The following is a 26,670-nucleotide window of genomic DNA, read 5'->3' as shown; positions in this document are numbered from 1 at the left end:
TAAGAACTAGGAGCTTTTGCCTCTAGTTACTCTTACAGACTGGTGTCTTAACACCTCAGCTGCTTCACTGTCTTGGTTGTGAACTTGCCTTTGGTTTTCATTTAGGTGGACACCGGAGCACAGCTGTTTTGGGTGGTGCCATCACTGCCAGGGTCGCTGTGTAGGCGCTGAGGATTCGAGGACTGAACAGGTTGAGAAGATGCTCTCGGACAGTCATTTTACAGCACCGCACTTAACACCGTTTCCTCCTTCTGCAGGTTTCATTCCAACATCCTGGCAGACACTTCTTCGATCCTCTTATACCTTTTCCTCAGAAATATCTTTGTGATGAGTGACATTAAAATTAAAGAGGAGAATCTCTTCTGTGATAATATCAAAGGCAACGAGATTTTCCCTGCCCAGCAAGTGAGTAAATGCCCTGCACTAAGACCTCGTGTCTCCACCCTCTCTGCTTCTCCAGGCTTCAAGGACAGACTCCTTTGGGATCTTGGGCCCTTCCCAGTGAATGGACCAAGAGGGCGTGGCTGAGGATTCTGCATTACTTTATATTCCTGGCAGGTCTCATAGTTCTTAGTTTGTATCTCCCCTCTGTGTACAAGACCAGTATATTCTTCAGGATTTGAATCTGTACAACATGGACAGTGAAACACGTGTGTGGTCCCGCCACCTCTAAGAACACAGTGGCCTCATTTTCATGTACTTTCTGTGCTTTTGAAAAATAAGCAGAGATTAGCATGTTATTCTACTGTTCAGCCACCTGCCTTCTTTGAAACGTTCCTTTTCTTAGAGGGGTTCTCATGCTGGTGTGTATTAACTTGCATGTTCTTTTGAAGTAAGAAGTTGCACGCTTACACAGAGGCAGGGATTTAACCGCTCCTGTAGCAGTGGACTCCCAGGGTATCTCTACCTGGCTCTGTTCAGTCCACAGCTCATAGCGTTCTGACTCACACACTAGATATAGACGCTTCAGACATGTACTTTCTTACTGTTTTGTCTTTTTTTTTTTTTTAGTAGTAGTTGTTTTTATTATACCTTTTCAATTTGCTCACTGATTAATGAACCGGTAGTTTGTTACACAAGGCCTGTGTCGGTAACATGACTCTCCTCCAGTACAGTTCACTGTCTTTGGAGCTCAGGTTGTCAAAACCACCCCACCTGTGTTGAACACCCTCTCTGTGTTGCCTTCGGTTTCTTCTTTGCCACACTCAGTCTGAAAGCGAAGCCATTTAAAAAGTGCTTCTGTGAGTGTCAGCACCAGAAACCAATGTTCAGTAAAAGCTGCTGTATAGAAATTTCTGGTTGGTGTTTGCAGCCTCCCTTGTGAGTGATGTGGCTATACATAGAAAACAACACCCCCCGCCCCCAGGAGAAGGGAGGAAGGGGGAGAGAGGATTTCTATCCTTTTATAAGACATTGACAACACAACTCTTAAGTCTTCATTCTTCATCGTTTCTATTTAGTGAAAATGTAAATAGAACTATTAATCTGGCTCGCCGAAAACATTCCATTTTCCAACAAATTAAGAAGTGAAATTAAGACTCCGTTAATCAAGGGGGTACAATATTATTGGTATATTATACTTTAATTATTGTTCACAATTTATGTTTTTAAATGAGTTTTCTTCCTGAAATTAAAATACAGCTCCCTCCACCATTTTTTTTTTGTCTTGCCAATAAAGACAATGGGAACATTTTCTGTCCTTAGTGACTTTCGTAGTGCCTTACAAAACCAGCTACAGTTTATTCCAAGAGTATGCTATGCACATGTAACATTAAGGGAAAGGTAGAGAGTCATTTCTAAATGTAGATTTTTCTTTATATTATCCTTCATGTTGTTGAGGCAGAAGGTTCACATCCCTTCCCTTCTCTGCAACTTGAAGACGTATGGGGTTGAGCCCCTGACACTCAGCCTGAGTAACAGCGGTTCTTCTGTCCTTCCGTGCAGGTCGCCAGACTGGTGGAATGTGAGAACGTGCTAGTGGCTCTGGAGCTCAGCAATTTCCTCAATGATGCCAACTTCGCCCTTCAAGCAGTGACCCAGTGCTACGGGCTCCTTGCACCCATTATCTACCACAATATCGTTTTGGTACCTGTCATCCAGGTAAGGGTGTCCCCCCGCCTCCACAGAGGTATGTGCGGAAGACAACTCGGTGATTCCTTATGGGGAGGAAGAGCAGCATAGCCTCTGTAAAGGACCGACGGGCCAAGGAGAAGAAATGTGAAACTTCAGGAGTTAAGTGGACAATGTCCTAACAAATTATGTGTCAGAAACACACACATGAGCTCTCTCTCTCTCTCTCTCTCTCTCTCTCTCTCTCTCTCTCTCACACACACACACACACACACACACGAAGTACAAAGTGTGTTTTTTTGAAAACACACAGTCCCATCAGTGGCCTTAGTTAAATGTTGGCAACAGTCACGTCTCAGATTTAAGAGACTCCATATTCTCATCACTGTAGATACAGCAGCGTATTTTCAATACACATCCCTAAAGCCGCTGCAAGAATGAGCACAGTGAACAGCCCGAGAAAGCCACCTTCTCGGTGGCACAGTTGACATTCTCATTCAAAGACAGGAGAGTAGACATTTTAGATAAATGGTAGTGAGACACCTAGTTATCCATCTGAAAGACAGCAGAATCCGACCTCTCTGAGTGCTATGTAAAACTCTCCACCCCTGCTTAAGGATTACAAGTAAAATAAAGCAAAACTTTAGGGGGGAAAAGAAACCAATCAAATGCAGGGGATGGCATATGTAGTTCAGGGTTTCTGGGAAATCCTCCTAATTATGGTAGAACTTGTAAAAAATAACAAGCTGCGTGATATGAAATGACCAGGTCTAAGATCATAGGAAACCCTGGGAAGATTATACTCAAAGTCAATGAAGCCTGCACGCTTGCTGTTACCAAATGGACACAGGGTCTAAATAGGTAGTTCACAGAAAACCAAATCCGCTCCGTGCTAAGATGCTTGGGTAGCAAGTATTTCTGGAAACGTACCGTTGGGTTCACAATGTAAGATCTGGAAGTCCTGTTGCTGGTGAGAACACACGACAGCAATGGCATTCTGACTCAGCGGCAGGGAAATGTGAAATGTTAGAGGCCTCTAGGTTTTGATAAAGCAATTTTAATTTTAATTAAATTAAATCTAACTCCAAGCAAAATTAAAAACAAATATATCTGATACAGTAAATTTTCTACTGGTAATTTGTTTAATAGACTACAAGTCTAATAAAAATTAAAAAATACATTTATTTGACAGAGAAACCATACTGTAAGTGTGACACAGAATAAAAGGATTTTTTGGATGAATGGCAGGGGTCTTATTACCCTTTGTGTCCCAGGTCTGTGCATTTTCCCTCCTGGAGATTTGGGATCACAGATAGTCGTAATGATCATTGCCTTAGAATGTGCACTGTGGTCTCAGGGTAGTTGCTTCATCGTCCTTCTCAACACTGGGCTTTAGTTGCTGCTCATGGTGGGTGCCTTAGCACGTATGAGGGTGTTTTCTGTACTGTTTGGTGGAGACAAGGTCTGTGAAGAGAAACAATAGTCATGCTAGACCTAAAACATTAGCCATGAGCCAGGCGGTGGTGGCGCACGCCTTTAATCCCAGCACTTGGGAGGCAGAGGCAGGTGGATTTCTGAGTTTGAGGCCAGCCTGGTCTACAGAGTAAGTTCCAGGACAGCCAGGACTACACAGAGAAACCCTGTCTCGAAAAAACCAAAACACAAAACAAAACAAAACAAAAACAAAAAACAAAACAAAACCATTAGCCACGAGCTATTCAATGTGAGAACAAGAGTTATGGTTGGTAATTCGTAGTCATTAGCAACACAAACTAGGGCTGTCCCATGGATTTGGAAGCGCTTTCTGTGAGGCATAGTTGAAAAGAAAAGATAAACGTTCAGGCAAGTATATATAAATGTCATTGTGTGAAATGACAGCAACTTCCTCTCTGGGTACATCTATGCGTTTGTGCGCACACACACACACACACACACACACACACACACACACACACACACACAAGTACGAGCTCTGAGAAATGACTAGGCTAGTTAGCATGATTTGGGGATGTGGTGTGCAATGGGGACAGAGGGTGAATTAACACAGAAGGGAGGAACTAAGCAAGCATTTAACATCCTCACCAATGTATCAGAATAATAAAATATCATAAGAATGGTGGCTTGAAGCAGCTCAGAAGAACAAACATACATGTGTTAACTTGTTCTTTGGGGTCATCAGAGTGGTGAAGGGCTTGGCCTGATCTCAGCTCTGCTTCTTTGATGACAGTTGCTCTGGCCTGAGCAGCACCACTGAGACCCCACCACTGAGATCTGGTTCTAGATCAAATTCAGGACCACACTCTGTGAAGCCAGGACAGGAAGTAGACACCAGTATTAATTGTTATTCAATGGTGTGAACACTCAGCTTTAATCTTAGAGGGACTATCATTTCAAGTGGCCGTACCCCTCCATACAAAGTCACAAGCAGCCTGATCCTCTCTGTCCTTTGCCAAGGTCTCCAAAGGCATAGATGTGACTTCTAGTGTTTTGGGTCCATAAAGCATTTGGCCTCTGTCTTTTACAGTGCTTGAGAAAATAAGCATTGTTTTATAGTTATTTGCATGTTTATTTTGTATTCTTCACCAGTTTCCAAGTATATAAAGACAGATGATTCATCTGAAAATTGAATATGCCCATTTTATCTATATATATTCTTTCATACCCGACGAATACGTCATCAATAATTATCGACTGTAGCTTTGTAGCGGAAGCCATATTGACTTCATAGCTTAAGGCTAGCTTAAGACTGATATGATTCACATGCTACATTTTATACTAAATAAGATGATATTTTGACATAAAAATCATTGTGTTTATTTTTTTTTGTTAGATCTTGATAAAATGTATTGTGGTTTTGCAAGGAATACCAAGTATTGTTCACTCAAGGAGAAATGTTTCAAGCTTTGAAAGTATACAGCACATGATAGCTTGCTGCATCTTCTACATGACAAAGGTATTTATTTATCTCATCGTTTGTCTAGTGTCATTACAATTTAGGATTAGTCCCGAGGGAGGAAGTCACACGCCGGGATCCAGCGCCCTCTTCTGGTCTCAGAGGGTACCTGCACTAACTTGTAATTAAAAGTAATTCTTAGGAAACATCAGCATCCCCACAGCATCTTTCCTTAGACAAAAAGCCAGTGTGGAGGGATGGCGACTGCTCTTCAACCTTTTGATAAAACCGTGGTGACCCATAAACTCAGCCTTGACATCACTGAAATGATTTCTGGCATTATCTACAGTTGCACAGAACACACACACACACACAAAACCCTAAGAGATGAGTGACGTAGTATGTGCTGTGTGCCATGTGCACATCAGGCTGTGATCTTGGTTTATGGAGCCTGTAGGCAGGCCTCTACTATCAAGGCCAGGGTTTGGGTTAAAGCCAAAACAACCAGAGCTACCTAAGGAGACCCTGTCAAAACAAAACAAAACACCCCAAACCAAAACCAAAGCCTGTGCCAGTAGCAGCATTACAGTTAAAGGGTTAATCAGTGTCATAGTCAGGGTTTTATTTGATGTGACAAAACACCATGACCAAGAAGCAAGTTGTGGAGAAAAGGGTTCATTCAGCTTACACTTCCACATTGCTGTTCATCACCAAAGGAAGTCAGAATAGGCACTCAAGCAAGGAAGGAACCTGGAGGCAGGAGTTGATGCAGAGGCCATGGAGGGGTGCTGATTACTAGCTTCCCCATGGCCTACTTTCTTATAGAACCCAGAATGGCACAACCCACCATGGGCTGGGCTCTCCCCCATTGATCACTAATTGAGAAAATGCCTTACAGCTGGATCTCAGGGAGGCATTTCCTCACCGGAGCCTCCTTTCTCTCTGATGACTCTAGTTTGTGTCAAGCTGACACACAAAAACAGCCAGTTCAACCAGTGAATGAGGGGCGTAATGCTTTTATGAAATCAGAATGCAAAAAGCAAGTGCAGCCATGAAAGGAAGGGCAGGCTAGGTATACTCTCGGGCACAAGACTGGTGTAATTCGTAATTATAATGACTGATTCCTTAGTTAGGTTCTGTTAGGGGCTGTTGGTATATGCCCAAAGATAGAGCCACATGGGGAGAGCACCTCTCCAGCTTAGGTAATGAATGGTCAGTGGTGACCCACACAGGAGTGTGGGAAGCCTGAGGAAGGCTTCACTTGATAGTCTGTAAGCAAGAGGCCCAGCTCAAGTGCCCACTGAGGCCACAACATAGGTAAAATTATGTGTGGCTTTGGTTGGTAGGAGGCCAGGCTGTTGGGTCTTAAGACAAAGTTAACCTATAGCAATTTAAACTCATTAAAGAAATAAGTAATCAAGGTAACAACCTGGTTCTGTCTTATGAGCTTATGCTTTAATGGGGGGAAGATGGAACACACACACACACACACACACACACACACACACACACACACACAGAGGAGTAATTTTGTGAAGCTTTAAATGATGTAAGCAAAAATAAAATCAATTATGGGAGAGACTTTGTGGGCTAGGCTTGCCTTAGACAGGAAAGCCTGGAACAGCAGGCAGGCATGGAAGGCCACAACCAGTTTCATCTTACAACTGAGTAGGCGTGACAGAAAAGTAGAAAGTAGATTTATTTATTTATTTATTTATTTATTTATTTATTTATTTATTGAAAGTAGAAAGGGAGGGAGACTAAGCTGAGCCTGTGAATACTTTTTGTCATTGACCCTTTACTGTGTTGGGAAAGACCAGAGATGAGTTGGGACCAAAGAGCAAAGAAAACTTTAAAGAAAGAACAATCAGATGGTATGCAACCAACCACCCACCCACCCACCCAACCAACCAAATAAATGACATAAGACAGCAAGCCTCTGTAACAAACAGATGTGACAAAGATCATTGTACCAGATTGTGAGTCAAATCTAAAAATACCTCAGTGCAGAAATGGTAAATAAATTCAGAAGGCAGACCCTGCAGTCATCACATGAAAACTCCAGGAGTCTGGGTTTGAGAAAGAAACAGACGGAGCAGTAACAGGCTCCCTGAGTCCCAAGCAGCATTAAGGTAGAGACACTCATGTAAAGAGGTGCTGGTGACCTGTTTGAAGTCGATGGTTGAGGACAAGTCGTAATGTCTCCAGTACTGAAGAACAGACTCCTTGCAGTACAAGGAGACTCAACCAGATCCCGACATAGCAGCACTAGAAGGCAAAACACCGAAAAGCTGTTTGAAGGCTAAGGCTCGAGGTCCCAGAACTAATAACTGAGAAAGATACCATTCATTGGTTCGGGCAAAAATAGACACTTTCAAAGTACAAGTGTTTGCAGAGCATTGTGCCCATGCACTTATCTGGGGAAAACACTTGAGGAAACACTTTATCGAATGACAATTGATTCCAAGCAGAAGTCTTGTGATAGAGGTAGACAAAAGAGAAGAATAATAGGAATGACGAATCTCTCAATATATGCATTATTAAAAGCAAACAGAGGATAAGGGAATGAATTGGACTTTGTAATACAGATGCTAAGTAGGGTGTCTTGAAAGACAAGAGTTGTCCTTGAAAGACAAACTTACTAGTAACCCAGAACTAAAGCTTCCATTGTAGCCGGGATGAGGGAATGTTAACAGGTAGGTTCTCGGACCATGGTTGTGCAAAATTATGATTGTTACAGGAAGTGCATGTAGCTTAAGGCTGCTGTTTTCTTTGACAGGACACAGACACACACACAGACACACACACACACACAGAGAGAGAGGAAGAAGGGACAGAGAGAAGAAGGGAGGGAAGGAAGGAGAGAGGCGGAGGGAAGGGAACTAATTTAACCAAAGTAAGAAGCAAGGAAGAGTGAGAGTATTCGTTTTTAAAGATAAAGTAATGAAATAAGTCTTAAGCACTTGACCAAGTGTAGATGATCTTAGAAGACAGGCTTCCAGGAGGGCTTGAAATGCAAGTTCTAATACAGATAATACTTCAAGAGATATGTCTAAAATGGAGAGGACAGTGGTAATGGGCAAATACCTACTGACAAAAATAATGGAGGGAGATGGCGATTCTCACACCAGAGAAAGCAGAATCCAGAACAACCAACATTAACCAGAGACCAGACTGGCATTGTTCACTGTCCTATGGCCGACCTGGGTTGACCTCCCCCTGCTGTCAGGAAGGCTTCAGATCTGTTATATTCCAGTCTCAGGACAGACTCCATGCCAAGCATAAAAGACCAAGACTTTCCTCTAGTTGATTCTTAGCGCCACAAAAAAGAGAAAGAGTCTGAAATTAAAATAAAGCCTGAATTTTTTATATATATATATAACAGCAAATTGAAGAAAAATAAGATTGTGTGAAAAATGCCACAAAGACATTTGATAACACTTAAGCAACCTTTCCTAAGAAAATTGCTGGCGAAATCGGAACGAAAGGGAGCTACTGAATAATGATAAGGACATTTACCCAAATTGCAAAGCAAATATCATACTAAATGGCAAACTTCTGAAGCCATTTCCTTAAAAACCAGGCCTAGGAAGGACTTTTAACAGGGAGTCATTATTTTCAGGGGATCCTTCTTGTGCCCTAGATATGGCTTTGAAATGCCTTTAGAAAAATAAAAAGGAAAAACGTAACTATTTGTAATGTAGGGGTCTCAATCATCTTGTAAGGAACAATTAGAGTTATGGGAAGACTATATCAAGTGGGTGTATATATTAAGCAGATAACATGAGCGATAGTTTTAGTTTATGACAGGAAGCATTAGGAATAAAGAGGGCAGACTGTACTATTTAAAACTCAGCGAAGTGTCAGCGAACCTGCATAAAAGAACTGAAATCTTGCCAAGGATACACATTCAAATCCAAGCATATGGCAGGGCACACCAAGTTCCTGTACACAAAGGAAGATAGGCTGTAACAGAAATATAAGTCTTTCCTAAAGTAAAACTTAAATTTAATGCAATTTTAATTGCAATTCCCCTGGGGGGTTTCTCTAGAATCATTTAAATGTTCTCAATAGATAGGAAAACTCACCACAAAGCCAATTTAGTAAACATGGTATAAACAGCATTTTGGGCAAATCGATCCATGGAATAGATTAGAGGGTTTAGCCTACGTCTCCGGAAGAGAGGAGTGTGTTACAAAGGTAGCAATTTGATTGACCATGGAGACTCTGCACTGTTACGGCTTTTGGTGTGGGGGACCCTGGTGTAAGTGACTGTACATTCGAAGTAAGGCCAGATCCATCCCTCCACCACAATAGCCTCCAGCTGGACCCAAGAAAGTCTGCATGGCCTTGGAGACAGGGGTCACCTTCCTCAGCAAATGGGGCACATACTGAAAAATATTGCTAGTTGTAACTGGAACACTTTGACGGCAAGAAATTGTAAGCAAAGTTAAGGGCAAATATCAGAATAGGAAAACACTTGGCGGGTACAGGGTTTCGACCACTGATTTCTCCAGAAAACATGCAGATGTTGGTTTGCTTTGTTTATAGCTGGTCATGAAAAGGAGAATCAAGTTTAGCTTTAATCTCATAGGGCGTGGTCAGAGATCTGAGTTGCTTTAAAGGTATAGCAGCGAGGCAGTAGCAGGTGATGAACAACCATCCTCTGGGATCCAAGAGGGGCCTTTAGAGGGCTTTCAAACCCAAAGATGCTAAAATGGGTTCTGAATTTTAGAGAAAGAGATTAATTGGGTTGCTGGACTCCTTGTAATTTGAAGGGGATAAGATCTGAGGCAGCGATAGCTAGTGCAGTGGAACATGTGAGGGGCAGAGGGGACAGACAGGTTCAAGAGTTCTTTATGAGCTGAATCAGGAAGCTGGCAATCCATCCCATGTAAGGGATAAGGGATTCAAAGGCAGGGCCTGTGTTTTAGCATCTAGCTATATTTTCTGGTCAACTGGAAAAGCACAGTAACTTTAGGTGACCGAAGATGAGGAATATTTTTCTGTGTGGTGAAGGAGACACTGATGTGCTCTGGATAGATTCAGTTCTAAGGCTTCCAGACCATCCACAGAAGCGCTCCCCAAATGGTCCTGCGGGCACGGAGCTCAGAAGAGGAGAATTATGTGTAACAACAGAGGGAGCAGTCCTGAAGTCCAAGGCTGAAGCAGTAGCAAGTTTGGGTGCTGCCTCCACCAGGCTGAGAAGGGAGTTACCCAACCAAAAGTCGCAAAGGTGTACTTACTCCAGGGAGCAGCCCTTGTTTCCAAATACTAGGCAGGGGGAGGAATCTGATGAAGCCCCCCACCTGTCAGTCATATCCCCTCTTTCCCCCTTCTCTCTTTGGCACATGCAAGTGGCTTTGGGCTTGCTCTGTGCACTCTCTGGCTTGCCAGTGATATTTCCACCTTTTCTTCACTTGCTTGAAGAATCAGGCGATTAAGTTTTGTCATACCAGAAGTGACCCTGAAGACATTCTGACCCGGAAAAAGAATATACTCATCAGGACTTCTGATACTTGAACTGTGTGTTTTCCCCATCTGGTATGTTGGGCAATTGCCATTCTAGAAATTTCCTTTTCTCTGGCCTAGAGTTCCCAAATCATGGGCTATCTCTGAATCCCAGATTTTAGGTGATTGTATCATGTGATACAAGCAGTTCTAGATTTTTCCCTCAGAACATGTGAAACTCAGTCAAACAACACTGTTTTCTCTTCTGAAAAAAATTTTCTCTTCAGAGAGCTCAGTCTTTTTAGTTTAAGCAACAGAATTTACCCCCTCCATGTTACTGCAGTTCCAAGTGAGGTGCCACCCCTGAGATTTGTCATTTCACTATTATTATTATTGCATTGTTTTAAAGTTGTCAGCGCTGAACATTTGTCATACAGGAGCATGTCTGTCCACTATTTGAACTGTTGAATAGAATCAGCCCTGTTTTTCTCGTTGTTAGAAAAATCAATTCTTATTTATTGTTTCCTCATAACATATTTAGTCAAGAGGTTGCACGGCTCTCTCTAAGTCAAATGAAAGCATAGGGCTAGCAGCTGTGTGAGGTAGAGCGCAGACCACGTGTCAGCCAGGGTCTGCATTCTAAACGGCAATGCTTGGCCTGCTCGTATACACACTCATACATTTTAAATTACAACAGGATGACCTCACTCTCCTCCCTGCCCCTCCTCCTTCCAGCCTCTCCCAAGTCCCCTTCCTCCAACGTCTATGCCCCTCCAATTCTCAAACTGGTAGCCTCTTCTTTGGTCATGACCATAATTGTGTGTCTTACGTGCTTGCACAAATGTATAAATGCAACTGGCTGAGTCCATTTTTACCGTATGTATGTTGTGTGTGTTTGGTTTCAGGGCTGAACACTTTGTGTTGGGCAACCAAGAAGAGGGCTCCTCCCTAGGAGAGACTAATCTTCCCTCAGGACTCGTTAGCTCAGCTGTCTGTAGTTCCTTGACTAGGGGTGGGATCCCTTCCATGTCTACTGATATTCCCGTTGTTCTGCTCTTGTCTATGTGGAGATGGTTTCACAGCAGACTTCCTGGCAATTTGTCTCTCACAGTCTTTCTGCCCTGTCCTCCTCAATGTTCCCTGAGACACAGATGCAGGAGCTGTGACATAGATGTATTTGTCACAGCTGGATTCCTCCGGATCTGTTGATCCCTGCACTGTGTCTGGCAGTGGTTTTCTGTGATAGTGCTCATTTACGGTAACTCTTTGGTCAGGGGTGGTAGCTTCACCTATCCAGTAAAGATGGCTCGTGACCAAGCATCTCATGCATATCTTGTTGTGAGATATGACTGTCGCACGAGGCATTCGACACCCCGTAGGGCCTCACCCTGCCACCATGTCCTTGCTACACCCTTTTCCTCACAGTGCATTGCTTCTGGGGAATACAGTGTCTTGTCTCTGCAGGATCATGTGTGCTTCTTAGTGTAGTCTGGGGTCTCAGCAGGTCTAGCTAGCCACTCACTATTTCTAAGTCCCTTCGGGCAGCCCTTCTCCACGTGTGAAGTAGCAAATAAGAACCATCTTAACAAGGTGTGTCCATGCATACCAGATTCATGCAAACATATTTAGACTTAGTGGCCCCTTTGTGTTTACCATGCATGTGTTCTTTTTTCCTTCACGAAGTCACTACCGTAGGCAATACACAAATCAGACAGCTGGCCATGAAATCTTCTTGCAGTTGATGCTAGAACCAGGATTGTAATGACAAGGTAGACAAAGCAGTGGAATGAAAGGAAAGTGGGTACGCTAGGAAATGTATTCAGCTACAGAGAGACACGAGCCAAGTGCTGGTTCCGGCACACAGCACACGGCACATGGCACACGGCACACGGGGGTGTCAGGATTATGCTCAGCTCAGTAAGAACGTGATGGAAGATTACAGGTGAAAAGTGGACAAGGGCCAGACTGGGAAGGGCAAAGAGTAACTGCTGGGTAGTATGAATGAGAAGGATGGAGTGGGCCTACCCTTGAAGAGTCAATGTCTGCTTCCTGTGGTGGTTTGAATGTGCTTGCCCCAGGGAGCGGCACAACTAGGAGGTGTGGTCTTGTTGGAGTAGGTGTGACCTTGTTAGAGGAAGTGTGTCATTGTGGGTGTGGGCTTTAAGATCCAAACCGGATCTTCCTGGAAACCAGTCTTCTCCTAGTGGCCTTCAGATGAAGAAGTAGAACTTTTATTTCCTCCTGCTCCATGCCTACCTGGACGCTGCCATGCTCTTGCCTTGATGATAATGGACTGAACCTCTGAACCTGTAAGCCAGCCCCAATTAAATGTTGTCCATATAAGAGTATCTTGGTCACGGTGTCTGTTCACAGCAGTAAAACCCTATCTAAGACACTTCCTCTCAGTTTTTCAGAGAATCTGCCCAACTCTCTAAATCCGAGACATCATGCGGTCAGGAATTGTGCCATTTCCCACAGAAAGCAACCTGAGATAAGGCGGGAATAGTAGTACATGCTGATAACCTATAATTTTAGCACTTTGTAGGTAAAGACAGAGACATCAGGAGTTCTGGACCATCCTGAGCCACATAGCGAGCTTGATCCCAGCCTGGGCTACATAAGACCTTGTCTCAAAAACAAAGCAAACAAAACAAAACAAAACAAAACAAAACAAAACAAAACAAAACACAAGCAAGCAACTAAGCACTCAAAATAAAAGGTGTGGGTATATGACCTTAAGAAACAACCATTTTAATATGGCTTTTAAAAGTAGAAGGAGTTCTTAATAGCAGAGTGCTGTATCACAAAGCATAAAGCTATATGGCCCAGAGAGATAGGAAATGCATTATTGATAAGAAGCTGTTAAAGAATAATAGAGTTACATCATCTCAATTCTAGAGCTATACAATCTGGAGGTAAGTTTCCAGTTTTCTGAGCAATGGTGAGGGATTGTTAGACCCACAAGACTTAGGGGAATTTGAATTTATGAAAAATTATGCATTGTACTTGGAAACAGAGAGGCATCCAACAGAGATAATTAATACTTATTTTTAATTAGATTCTCCGTTCCTGGAAGGAATATGACCTGGCAATAATGCTTATATATTATGGGAAAAAGATGTTGGATATCACATCAGCGTGCAAGTCTCTTTTTGGTATTGAGCAAGAGGAAACTGCAGAGGAGGTAATTTGTTTTGTTTCTCTCTTTTGTATATTTAACTGTTTTATTTACTATCATTAAACACATCAGAAGTCTATCCATTTGTCGTCTTTACATTAAGGAAAGCCATTTCATGGAGACCTTCTTTAATTTAAAAAAATATTTGAGAAGATATGGTCAGGAGCTAGCAGCTTGAATAGTTCACACTAAAAGGTAGATGGGGCTAGACCTTTTTACATTCAGTTGGACACTGGACTAAGAAGAGGGGTTTTTAGGGGGCACTGAGTCAAAGTTGCTTTTTTCTGAGTGACTTGCTGAAGGCAGTGAGGGTGTAGCTAAGTTAGTGACACCAAACTGCTGCTAATTTTGGGAGTAATTTTTGATATGTGCTTCCTACACAGGGGCCTTAGAGGGACTCAGGCTTTATTACTTTTTGTTGGAATCCAGAGGGCCAAACCTGTTTGTAGGTGAGGTTTTGAGATGTTCCTGAGGCACACCAGGAAGGGCCTTTGGCTTCTTACCTCTCACACTGAGATAGGTTGCCTCCACATCTCCTTCCTGAGATAGAGAAGCAAGACTGTTTGTTGACTGGTAAGGTTTCCAAATCATCCTAGCTAGAGAACACTTTGAGCAGTAACATCTTTTGGGGGATTCAGATGTGGGGTTTGCTTTGCCTAGAGAAATTTTCATTAAGCTGGAGACAATCTGAGTTTGTTGTTTTAAAACCAATTGCTCAGTCTGTCCACTAGCCCCTTGAGTCATCCAGACCTTGACTCAAGTCTCTGTGCCCTAGCAGTTTCATGAATGGGTCTCACACTGTTCTTCTCAGAGCCTCTGGTCCAGCAGGAGGTTGTGACACTTCCCACTGACTAATGTTGTAGGATCTGCTAATTTGTCAGAGGCAGAAATCACCAGAGTCGCTAGAGACCTCTTCTAAGAATAAAGAGGCTTAGAAGGTTTTGTTTGCAATAACAGGAGACAGTGCAGGTCAATTCTTAGTCTCAGACAGAGAAACCTTGCTGGGGAGCCTGGGCACACACAGGCCAGTTCTTAATCTGCTAATTACTGATCCTGTTAGGTTTCAGCAAAAGGCAGAGCGTAGAGACAAAAGCTGGGTTGTAAAGGGGCTACCCCTGGAAAGATAAGAAAAAACAGAATAAAGGAATGCCTTCCTGAGGGCTGGCGGACTGTGATTTTATTTTGAGGATTTTTGGAGGTGACAGATACTTTAGGAAGAGAGCAGCAACTGGAGATGTAGCACAGTAGGTAGAAGAGTGCTTTGCTAGCAAGCTTGAAGGCCCGAGTTTGATCCCTAGCTCTGCAGAAACCAACTGTGGTAGAGCATGCTCATAATCCCAGCACGGGGAGGAGGAAAGATCAGAAACTCAAAGTCATCCTTGGCTACTTAGTGGTTTGAGGACAGCCTGGGCTACAAAAGATACTTTTTCAAAACACACACCCACACCCACACCCCCCCCCCCCACACACACACGAATGCACATACAACCCCCTTCCCTCCCCGCAAGTTCTGGAAGGTGCTGGCTTAGAGTACGGACTCCCAGAAACGAGGGACAGGGAATGGGACCAGCTTGGTTCTTTCCAAGTAACTCGTAGCACTTTTAGCTAGAATGCAGTATCAGTGACTATAAATTGCTAATTCTTGTTGGCTAGCCACACAGATCACAGTCCTGCCTACCAAACAGGAAAGAGAGAAACAGAACATAAAGCAAGTTTATTTGAAAAATGACAGTTTCCCCAACATGTTAAAACACATTTTGACATTTACCAATGTTTCTAGGGTACTTGTTCTAAGAAAACTTCAAAAACCAGGAAGCCACAGCAGGTGCTGTTGCCTGAAAAGATAAACGAACAGCTGGCCTTGTTGGAGACACATCTACTCAAAATGACAAAGCAAGGTAATTTTTTCCCTCTTGTATGTGTTTAGCATTATGTTTCTTAAAAGGAGAAAATATTTTGTGGGAGGAATTAAGATGAGATTAGTATTTGCTAAACCCTTTAAGGCTTATACAGTGTGTGTACATCAAGCCATTAATCCTAACAACACCTTATTAATAGGACATTGTTCACTGCTTTTACAGGTGTGCCTCAGAATGATTAGGCATTTACTTAGGCTTGCCTGGGTGACTTGGACATGGACTCATGTCATCCAGCTTTATAGGAGGTCTTTTTTTTTTTTTTCTTAACCTTGGCACCATTGTTACTTTGGTTCAAATAATTCTTTGCAGATTGTCTTAGTTAGGGCTGCTATTGCCGTGATGAAGCCCTATAATCAAAAAGCAGCTTGGGGAACAAAGGGTTTTATTCAGCTTACACTTCCATTTTGCTGTTCATCATAGGAGGAAGTCAGGACAGGCACTCAAACAAGGCAGGAACCTGGAGGCAGGAGCTGATGCAGAGGCCCTGGAGCGCTGCTTTTCGATGGCTTGCTTCCCATGGCTGAAGCCGGCTTCCTTATAGAACCTAGGACCACCAGCCCAGGGATGGCACCACTCGCACTGGGCTGGACAACCCCCCCCCCCCCCCCATCAGTTACTAATTAAGAAAATGCCTTACAGATGGATTTCATGGAGGCATTTTCTCAATTGAGGTTTCCTCCTCTTGGGTGACTCCAGCTTCTGCCAAGCTGATGTAAAACCAGCCAGCACAGTAGGGGTGTTGTTGAGGGAGGTATTAGAAAAAAAGGCGCATTCGGCTAGCTCCCTGCCTGGCTGCCCTCTTCCTGCTCTAAGCCCATTTGTCTCGGCAAGCTTTCCGGCAGGACCAGATCTTCCGAGCTGGTTCCACCTGGCTGTTCTCTAGCTTGCCAGTGACCAGTCGCTGTGCTTCCAGCTCTGGTTCCCTTGTCCCTGTAGCTGCTAGTTCCTTCACAGCCATTACCACCCCGTTGTCGGTGGACCCACCTTTCAGTAACTCAGTAAAGTAAAACTCTAAAGCTTAAGATTAATTAATGGATTTATCTATCAGCAAATACTCAATACACAAGATGCCTACACAATTAGAATAGTTATCCCAATTATCTAACCTTGATATGGATAACTGCCTGAGATTGCTGGAGACATCTCGCCTCTCCTCTGTTCCTCCCTCCTCCTCTCTTCCTGCAGTTTTCTCTCCTCCCAACTCCTAGCTCCGCCTCCTTCTTCCCTATCCAATGACAAGGCTTCGCTGCAAATACCTTGGGCAGGAAATTTCTGCCACAGCGTGTCTCTGTCCTGGGCACTGAAGGATGTGGGACAGCATCCCTGGACCCTGCCCACGGGAGCAGAACATACCTTCTATTATGTTGTGGTACTGACTGGAGGCAAACGTATTGGTATTAGTAGTGCATGAGAGGTGGGTGGCCTCAAATTGGGAGTTGCTGCCCTAAAGGCAACTATGCAAGGGAGAAGCCCCGGGGTTGTGTGCTAGTGAACCTGGACCTATGTGTAGTGAGTAGTGAGGGGTAAGCCTAATGATCAGCTTTTTGAAATCTGCAGTTTGCAAAGACACCTGGGATTTTTTTTCACACTAAGTAAGTATCGCAGAAGAAAAAGAGCTTACTCATCGTTCTCCCACAGGGGTGGGCTTTTGGGAACTGAGTGAACACCTCACCCCTTTTGTCATATGCCTTGGCTATGCTGTTGGCTTTCTCTCACTTTTAACATATTTCCTGCCCGTTTCAGGCTGAATTTTTGAGCCTGATGTTATAGTGTTCTCATAATCGGTAAACCTACTTTAGGGCAAACTTTAATTATCTAATTACACGGATAAAAGTATGATTTCTTAAAATGTAAAGTGAATTATTTATCCCAATATCAACAAAATTTTATTAAGAAATAAAACCTATTACTAGCTACATAGTAAATTCAGTAACAATAAAAATGATTTTGTGCAGAGGTTGCCTATGTGTGAGACACCATTTTAAATACTTTAAATAATCGTGCAAAATCTGTATAACAACCAGATAAGGAAATTACTCTTACCTCCACTTTAAAGGCAAGAACTTTGGAGGCAGAGATTTTAAAGACAGCCCATCCCATCCCACCCCACCCCACCCTGTCCTACCCTGGCCCACCTCACCCCACCCCACCCTAGCCCACTCCACTCCATCCTACCCCCAACCATCAAATTTCACATTTCAAAAGTGTCAGGGTTAGAGCTGGAACAGAGCTGGACAAGGTGGTGCATACAAGTACTCCCAGCACTCCGCAGACTGAGGCAGGAAGACCACAGATTTTAGGTGAGCCCACTACATAAGGAGTCCATGTCTTAACACCAAGAAAATGGAAATTGACCCACACTGGCTCCTGTGGCTGTGCTGGCATCCTTAAGGATGGGTTAGTGTCACTGCTAGATCTTGTTGGTTGGCTTCTTAAGTTTTAAGGGAATGGAAAGTAATTGATTTTTTAAAAAAAAATCTCTCCTCCAAAATATTTGATATTTTAAGGCCCGTGTATTAGTTTTTAGTTGAGTATTTCCCCTATTTTTTTTTTAAACCTCTCTAAAAGATTTGTATGGTTTTTGTTGTTGAGATCCAAACAGAATTTAGAGTTTATTAACTTTTTTTTTTTTTTTTTTTAACCGTAGTTGCCTCGACTGAACTATCTGGATTGGAGGACCCAATCTTCCTGTACCCTGTGGTTTTAAACTGGACAGTGAAGGGTGCCATGAAGGAAGGTGAGTGGCAGGAAGTGGCTTCTGCTTCAGGTTGTTTCTGTTCTTTGCTCCTCCCAGCATTCCCACCCACTGAGAATAATGCAAGCTCTTGACTGCTAGGGAACTGAGAAAATCAAACAGATGACTTAAAGCCTGGGAAGAAAGAACCCTCCTGGTGGCTTTGAGGCAAACTGTGTCATTATGAAGCTGACAAAAAGAAGGGCACTGGGAAAGTGCAGTCATTTTAAAATTCAGCTAGGAAGAGATGGCAGCATTTTTGTTTAGCTCTGAGGGATATGAGGAACAAATGAGTCTAAGAGGTGACTAGCGCTTTCTCCTGATAGCCATATGTTGCAAAAAAGCTTCGTTTAAATCTTTCTTATTACTGAGTTTTTTGTAGGATAAACCAAATATGCAGTGTAACATTATCAGTGGCCCCTGGAATAAAACAGTAGCTCATCCAACATAGACTCGTTTAATATTTATAAGTAGGAAATCTAACCAATAAGGGGGCTCAACTGCGGAAGAGAGTAATCTGTCTCTTAGCTGCTATTCACGGCAGGAGTAGTCCTTGTCTAGGGACCAGGGCCCTACAAGATTCTTCCTTGAATGTTGACTGTTGCCATTGTTCAGGCTGATACAATGTTGCAATAACCTTAGGCACAGGGGTCTTAACACAGATGTATCAGTTTGGGTTGGGGGCCTCATGGGTAGTTGTTCTCTGTGTCTTGACCAGTTGTAGCTTTCTGTAATGGTCTCTCTCTGCTGCCAAAGGAAGCTTCTTTGACAAATGGTGAGAGCTACATTTATCTGTGGGTATAATTTTTAATTCAAATAGTGCTAATATATATATGTATGACACAGACTTACCAAGTTGTATTTGTATAAAATCATTCGTGTTATATGTATGTATAACAATATTTTTTTTCTAAAGAAGGCCATGATTTTAAGAGAGGATGGAGGGGGCATGGGAGAGATTGAGAAGGGAGGAGAGGCATGGTATAAAAATGAAATAAATACATAGAGAATCTAAAGGCAGATTAGTAGGCATTCCTGTTGTGACTTAGGACCCTCAAGGGACACTGGTAACTCTCCAATGACCTTCTCCTTTCTATAGTCATGAAATTTAAGCAAAGACCAAGATTCCTGGAATTCTTTACACAAATTATGCTCAAGTGCATGAACGATGAGAAGTTTCACCTCATGGTGGAGCTATCTGGCCCTGTTTGTGACTTCTTGAAAAGGTACGAGCCATTCTAGTTCTGCAAATGTCAGGGACTTTTACAAAGGTCGTGGAAAACTGTGAGGTAAATGTAACTGTGAGCCGTGAGCCGATGGACAGAGGTTTGTGTCTGTGAGGGCAACTGACTAACCATAAAAGTATTTCTGCACCTCAGCTGAGCAGCCAAACCAGAACATGTTGTCATCACTAACAGCAAATGCAGCAGGCCACTTCCACTGGGTCAGTATGAGCAAACGTCTCTGTAGGCTGTCAGCTCTTTCTCGTTGGCAGTTTAGAGTCAAGTTAGCATGTACATCTTTGATTCTGTCATAATGAGCAGAACCATTTCTTGGGGGTCCCATTTGTATATATGGATAAGACGTTCTCAGGAGTAATAAGCCTTAAAGGCCCCCCCCCTATTTCCTAAGCTGGAGTGATCGTTTTTACTCTCAAAGTAAAATTATAATGTCTTACACCAGATACATTCACCTTGTCCTCAGACCACTGACAAATGTGCTTGTCTGTCATCATGGGTTATAAACCTATCATGTCCCATTTGAATAAAATTAACAGCAAATAACATGACGTTTATTTTTAAAATGTCACCAAAACCGAAGGGAATCGACACAGAAACATTCTTTCTAAAATAGATACCTTGTTTCTGAAAAGCCAAAGTTTGGAATATATAGGCCTAATATTTTCAAAAGTTGGAGGGGACTGTCTGTTAGTATAACAGGCCATGGCAATCGGAGAACTGGTCAGAATTAGGAAGTCGTATTCAACTAGAAAGCAGTAAAGCCTTGTGAAAGTCAGAAGTTGTTTGTAGTATTTAGGCAAGTTGCAAAGACTATTAAAGTCAACAACAACAACAACAACAATAATAATAAAATAGTAATGATAGCCCATCTGAAAGCCATGAACAAGAATAGCACCATCACAAATACCTGAGCCTGGAGACTGAGCAGTGCAGCCGGCTTAGGCAGTGGCAAACATGTAAACTTTGAGGCCACAGAGGAGACATTTTTAGATGTCTTCACCAAGTCAGGGTGGATGGGGAATGGACCAGACTCAGGTCTGTTTGCTTACATGCTGTGGAGAGCTTTTGGGGCTGCTTGGCAGGAATCTGACATTGGCCAAGGACAAGGAAGTCATTTCAGGCAGGAATCTAAATCTTAGGCTAGGACAAAGAAGTAGGCTTCAGGCATGAATATGACTGTGGGCTAGGACAGGGAAGTGTAGGCTCAGATAATTTAGTCATCCTGCATCTAAAAGGAGATGTGACCCTGTGAAGCTTGTTCAGCGGACATTTATACAGTCTCCAGGGGTAGGATAGAGAAACAACAGCTAGGCACAATATGATTGGCAGAACAGTGTGACTTTTAAACTGATTGGTCTTTAGGGAATGAGGTGGCAGGGACTTCCTTTGTCTGAGGGTGGCCAACAGTCCATCCTGTGGGATGTGTCCATGTGCTCCCCCAACCATAGGTTGGTCAGTCCATCCGTTTCCTGCTCCCCATACCCCCCGCCCCATGTCTGAGGAATGCTGACTAGTCTCTGACCAGGAATTAGCTTCTCCGTTCCTGATCTGACCCCTTCCTTCCCCCCTTTTCTTTGTGTATGCTTCAATCTTGAAGCCATTGCTGCTCATATCCCTGGTCCTCTGGATTTAGCTCTTGAGATCTTTGTCTTGGGACCATCAACTGTACTGCCCCTATACGATCTTTAATAAAAGCAACTAAGTGATTTAGAATGTAATGGCCAAAGGTCAGAGGCAGGACCAAAATTATCAGGGGTTCTAACAATGTAGAAATCAAGGCAGTAAACCAAGGGGAGTTAGGTGTTAAACTAGGACTCAAACCATTTTGGGTCGCTCTCTCTCTCTCTCTCTCTCTCTCTCTCTCTCTCTCTCTCTCTCTCTTTTTCTTGGCTAGTCTCTCCTGTACCTTCGTCATTAAATCTTTAACTATCTTTCTCTCGCCCCCTGAATGGTCTCCGGTATGTGCTTTTTTTTTTTTTTTTTTGGTTTTTTTTTGGTTTTTTTTCAAGACAGGGTTTCTCTGTGTAGCCCTGGCTGTCCTGGAACTCACTCTGTAGACCAGGCTAGCCTCGAACTCTCGAACTCAGAAATCCGCCTGCCTCTGCCTCCCAAGTGCTGGGATTAAAGGCGTGCGCCACCACCGCCCGGCCCCGGTATGTGCTTTTTAATTTTCTACACCCTTAGGTAGCACAGAAAAAATAGCTGTCCCCCTTTCCCCCATGGGCCTGCTGCTGGCTTCTCTTATCTTGGGGGGCACACGTAAATGGAGTTTTTTTGCAGGACACTTCTTAACTTTGGGTATCCACACCCTAAGCCCTACCCTCTAAGGCTGCTTTTGGGGACACGGTTAAGATTTAAAAGTCCCTTGTCCCCGACATTCCAGTAATACCTGCCCCTGTGTCTCTAGGGTGGGGATATCCCAGGAACCAAGGCTTACAGAGATCAAAGACAAGGTCTGGCCACCAGGCACAAGGCAGGCAGTCCACTGTAGTGGACCAAGCCAGAGGCAGCCAGAGCGGCAGCTGTAGACAGATTCTTAGCTTTAGAACCTTCTGTTACAGAGCAGAGAAAAAGAGATTTAAATGTGTTTTTATTAAAGTCAAGAAATAATAAAAGAAAGCAAATCTAAGAAAGACATAGGAAAATAAAAAGTAGGAAAGCATCAATTATAATTTGGTTTGAAATCAGTTCAGCTGCCACAACTTCATTCTTTGGGAGTACGAGTGAAAGAAGAAAATTTCCGTGTCACGTAATCATTAAAGGAGAAGCATGGGTAAGAGGAACGGAAAATAAATTTAAAACCATAGTTGAAAGTGATGAGTACCTGGAGAAGATTGTAACAGTGGAGAGAAGCAGCGGAAATGTTTGGATAGCTCAACTTTGTTCAGGGCAATTCTTTCCTATTTTAAAGAAATGAGTGCTTTTGTTTTGTATGCAGTTATTCACCACGTATCATCAATAAGGCTTTCTAGTCAACTCGGAAAGGAGAGTAAACAAGTAGGAAAAAGAACAAGTCATGTGTCCTGAGCAATACACAGAGACAGAAATACCAATAAGTACCAGCTCAGAAGTGCAGATAGAGTAGGTAATATGAAAATATAATTGTCACTGAGAGCCACAGGAACCATTAGGAGTTTTCTAAAAAATTATCTGGTAAATTCAATGATTATTCCTGGAAAATTAAGATCGTATGATTTTTCTATTAAATTAAGCCCCAAACAAGGGAACTCATTTTACCTTCTGACAATTAGCATTGCTCCGTAAGTTCTTGCCAGTATATTAAGGAAAGAAATTAGATCGGGAGATTTTATGATTACCACAGCATGGAGAATTAAAAACGCTAAATGGATTCCACAGTGAAGGCCTCGGAAACTGGAGACATTGGCAAATAATTGTTTCTTTTAGCTTAATCTAAAGATAATTAGCAGAACCTGTTGAATTCCATAGGAAAGTTAAATGCGAAAATCAATAGCTTTCCTGTATAAACTTGAAAGTATAATGAAAAAAAAATTGACTTTTACAGAGTATATGACTAAATTTACCAGAGTCTGTGTGGGAGGGTTGACTAATATGAAAAAGACTTAACATATGTTTACATAAGACACACACATATATTTTATATAAAATGAAAAGTCAATACATCACTTTATAGTTAGCCATAATTTGTAAAAGTTTCTATTACCTAAAAATTACTTTGTTGGAATATATAAATTATTATTATAATTTCAGTGCAGTTTTCTTCAGAGAAATTGGAGAATGGGCTAGAATAATGAATGGTATTTTAAAATGAAGGACTATGAAGGAAGGATTCACATTGTCCAGTAAAGAATCAAAACCAAAGGGAGGGGTCGGGGCATTGCTCAGTAGGTAACAGCACTTGCTGGCTAAGCATGAGAGCCTGAGTCCCATCTCTAGAATCTATGTAAATACCCTGTATGACCAAGAACACACATAACTCTAGTACTGTGTGTGGTAGACAGAGAATTTCTGGGGCTTGCTGGCTACCAGAATAGCCAAAATAGCCATTCCCAAGCTTCAGAGAGAAATCCTGTCATGGGGGAGGAAGAGGGAGTATAAAAGATCAGATCAGAGTATCTATGTTATCCTCTAGTTGCCACATGCCTCTATAGATGTTCTTTCAAATACACAGGTAGAAACAACACACATACAGAGACAGAGACAGAGACAGAGGCAGAGAGACAGAGAGGCAGAGAGACAGAGAGACAGAGGGAGAGAGAGACAGAGAGCTCACAACACTGTAGTGAGATACCAACCACTACTAGGAACAAGATAAATTTTGATCAAATAGTGTATCTAATGCAAGACTCACTATCTAGACTCAGCTAGTCCTTGCGTTAACCTTGTAGCTTTGTATTTGTTTCCCTTTCAACACGTTAGAGCAGGGTTTCTTACTTTCTCTAGTAAGAAATAGGAATTCCAGAAAACGTATGCCTTTCAGGAAAATTGGCTGACAAATCTCAATAGCAAAATCCTGGGAGAGAGACCTTAACTGTGTCTGGAGAATGGGAAGTCATGCTGGGAAGACAAGGCTGAGCTCTCCCAAGGGGAGTGGAGAATGGAGAAAGCTCAGCAAATGGCAGTGGCCTTTGGGAGCCTATGCAGGATGGAACAAGAAAAGACCAGACTCGGTCAGAAGCCAGACATTTGAGTGGGGCCGCCCGCGATGTTTCTGTCTTGACTGTGAAGGGAGGTAGCCGTAGATTCTCTTCAGTCCAGTCCCATCCAGCCTACACCTTTCAGCCCTTTTTCCTTTCCCCATGCACACGTGTGCCTGTTACACAAGGTTTCAGTGTCAATGACATTGCACTATTAGGAGGTCAGTTGTTCAGGATGTCCGGGGATCCCCACGGAGTGCTCCACGGAGCGAGCTGTGTCCGAGCACCCTTTCTTTTTGTACAGTTTCAATGATAACATTCATTAGCGATGTATTACTCTGATGTTGTTGTCAACCAGTTTTTGCATGTTTTTTGGCTAATGTTTTCTTTTTGTGTGTGGATTAGGAGAAATGAGTCCCTTATTGGAGTGAAAAAGATAAAATATAAGGAGAATATTGTTTATAGGAAGACACTCAAATCTCCCAGGAAGTTTAAAGCCATAGTGATCGAGATAGGGAGGGTAAGTCGTTTTTAAACCTATGTTTAGAACTTTCAATTCATAAAATTAAGAGATTATATATCTAGAGATGGCTGATTAATTTTAATTTTGTTAAAATATGAAACAAATACAAAGAAACATAATTTTATGATTTCATAATAAATTATAAATTATTAAAGAATAACATAGTCTCACAATCAGGTACTTTTGTCCAGAGGGGTCCATTTTTACTTTTTATAAATTCTTAAAGAATTACGTAGATGTTCTCACAATCAGATACTTTTGTCTATAGGGGTCTGTTTTTACTTTCTATAATTACTTATTAATATATTTTTACTTGTTTGGGTATTTTCCATGCATATATGTTTGTGTACCATATGCACAACTAGTGCTCACAGAGGCTAGACAAGGGCCCAAGATCCCCTGGATCTAGAGTTCCAGATGGTTGTGAGCTAACATGTGTGTGCTGGGAATTGAACCTAGGTCCTCTGAAAGAGCAGCAAGTGATCTTAATTGCTGAGCCACATCTCCAGCCCCTTGATAGTAGTAATTTTAATTAAAGGATATAGGAAAACCAATGTGATTCCAGGGCAGAAGGTAAGCATTACTACCGTATGCATGGGGTGTGGGGCAGGTGGGATGTGTATGTTCCAAGTTGACCTTTGTTTTCTCTCCCATGAAGTCTTCAGACTTACCAAGAAGACGAAGGAAGAAAAAGGAAACTCTAAAAGACTTTTTCTACAAGAATCCATCCATTTTTGATATGGCAGAGCTTGAAAGGTATTAACGAATACGTGTTAGGGACTACTTTGGGCCCTAGGATATACTAGAAAACCTGCTATGCAAAACAATCCAACGCAGTGGACCACACACAAAGAAGACATTAAACTAGGCAGTGGAGGTTGGGGTGGGACACGTGTTGTTTTTTGAGAAAAAGGAGTCCAGTGGGAGAGAGAAGGAGAGGAGAGAGGAGAAGGTAGGATGGAACTAGTAAAATCATTCTGTAAATAGATGAAACCGTCAAACAGTAAAAGTTCAAGAGCTCCTGGTTCTCAAGGTGCTTGGGTAATAATGGTGAGAAGAGCAGTAACCAGCCCAAATTAGCGAGTGGTGTGAATAGGGTCTGTCTGCTACAGAGTGTTGGCCATAGAGCCATTGGTGGTAGCCAGTAGTTGAGACCAGATTGGGAGCTGCTTCTTGTTTTCCGAGGACCTAGGATTCTTTTAAAATACTTATTGTTATTTCATGTATATGAGTAGTTTGCCCCTCAGGTGTGTATGTGTAACAGGTGTGTGCATCACCCATGAAGGTCAGAAGAGGGTACACTGGGACTGGAGTTACAGATGGCTGTGAGCTGTCACTGTGGCTGCTGGGAACTGAACCTAGGTCCTCTGGAAGAGCAGCCAGAGCTCATAAGTGATGAGCCTTCTCTCCCCTCAGTTACAGCCGTTTAGATGGCACCATCTATTGGACCGTCTGTTCTCACATAGTTGATTCTATTGTCCCTGTCACCTTTGTGACACATTTACAGACTGTTCATGGATTTAGTTTTAGGATCTCTTCTCTGTCGAGTTAGTCTATCTATTTTCTGAACAAACAAACAACCTACTATTGCGATGACTTTGGCTTTAAAGTAAAACTTGTTGTCTTATAGAAAACACCCCTCTAGCATGTTGTTTTCCTCCCCTCAGGTCTTGACTAATCTTTCAGAAAATAGTTCAGACTACTTTGTTGAATAATAGGAAGTATTCTATTGTGAATTTGAAAAGAGAATTGAGTACATACACACGCTTGGGAAGTTTTGTTTTGTTTCTTTGCAACTCTGTGTCTTTTCTTTTAGAAGACAGGCTGCATTTTAAGAGCTTGTGATGTTTTTTAAAAAAACACATTGTGTGGTTTCTCCCTAAATGTGTTACTTTCCTTTTGTTTGCTGCATAAAGCACTAGTTTTGTATGGATTTTAAAAATTACATTTCTGAGTCCTTCTATTCTTTGAATAGAGATATAATAGAATCTTGGTATAAAGATTGTCTAATGACTTGATAATTTACCCCTGGGTTCAAGTCCGTC

The 26,670-nt window shown here is 42.5% G+C and overlaps 1 protein-coding gene across 1 annotated transcript in view; it reads left to right on the top strand.

The window, feature by feature from the left end:
- The window catches only part of Cfap54 (cilia and flagella associated protein 54), a 283,790-nt gene that overhangs the window by 74,510 nt on the left and 182,610 nt on the right, over positions 1-26,670 (top strand). The window contains exons 24-32 of the mRNA XM_028783037.1: positions 258-405; positions 1,945-2,100; positions 4,901-5,023; positions 13,473-13,598; positions 15,373-15,490; positions 18,159-18,248; positions 19,345-19,471; positions 24,508-24,622; positions 25,284-25,381. Of these exons, the coding sequence (XP_028638870.1) occupies positions 258-405; positions 1,945-2,100; positions 4,901-5,023; positions 13,473-13,598; positions 15,373-15,490; positions 18,159-18,248; positions 19,345-19,471; positions 24,508-24,622; positions 25,284-25,381 (1,101 nt within the window). The remainder of the gene's footprint in view (positions 1-257; positions 406-1,944; positions 2,101-4,900; positions 5,024-13,472; positions 13,599-15,372; positions 15,491-18,158; positions 18,249-19,344; positions 19,472-24,507; positions 24,623-25,283; positions 25,382-26,670) is intronic.

The sequence above is a fragment of the Grammomys surdaster genome, unplaced genomic scaffold, assembly GCF_004785775.1.
Source record: "Grammomys surdaster isolate TR1022 unplaced genomic scaffold, NIH_TR_1.0 958, whole genome shotgun sequence".
NCBI lineage: Eukaryota > Metazoa > Chordata > Mammalia > Rodentia > Muridae > Grammomys > Grammomys surdaster.
This window is presented reverse-complemented; position numbering and strand designations above follow the sequence as displayed.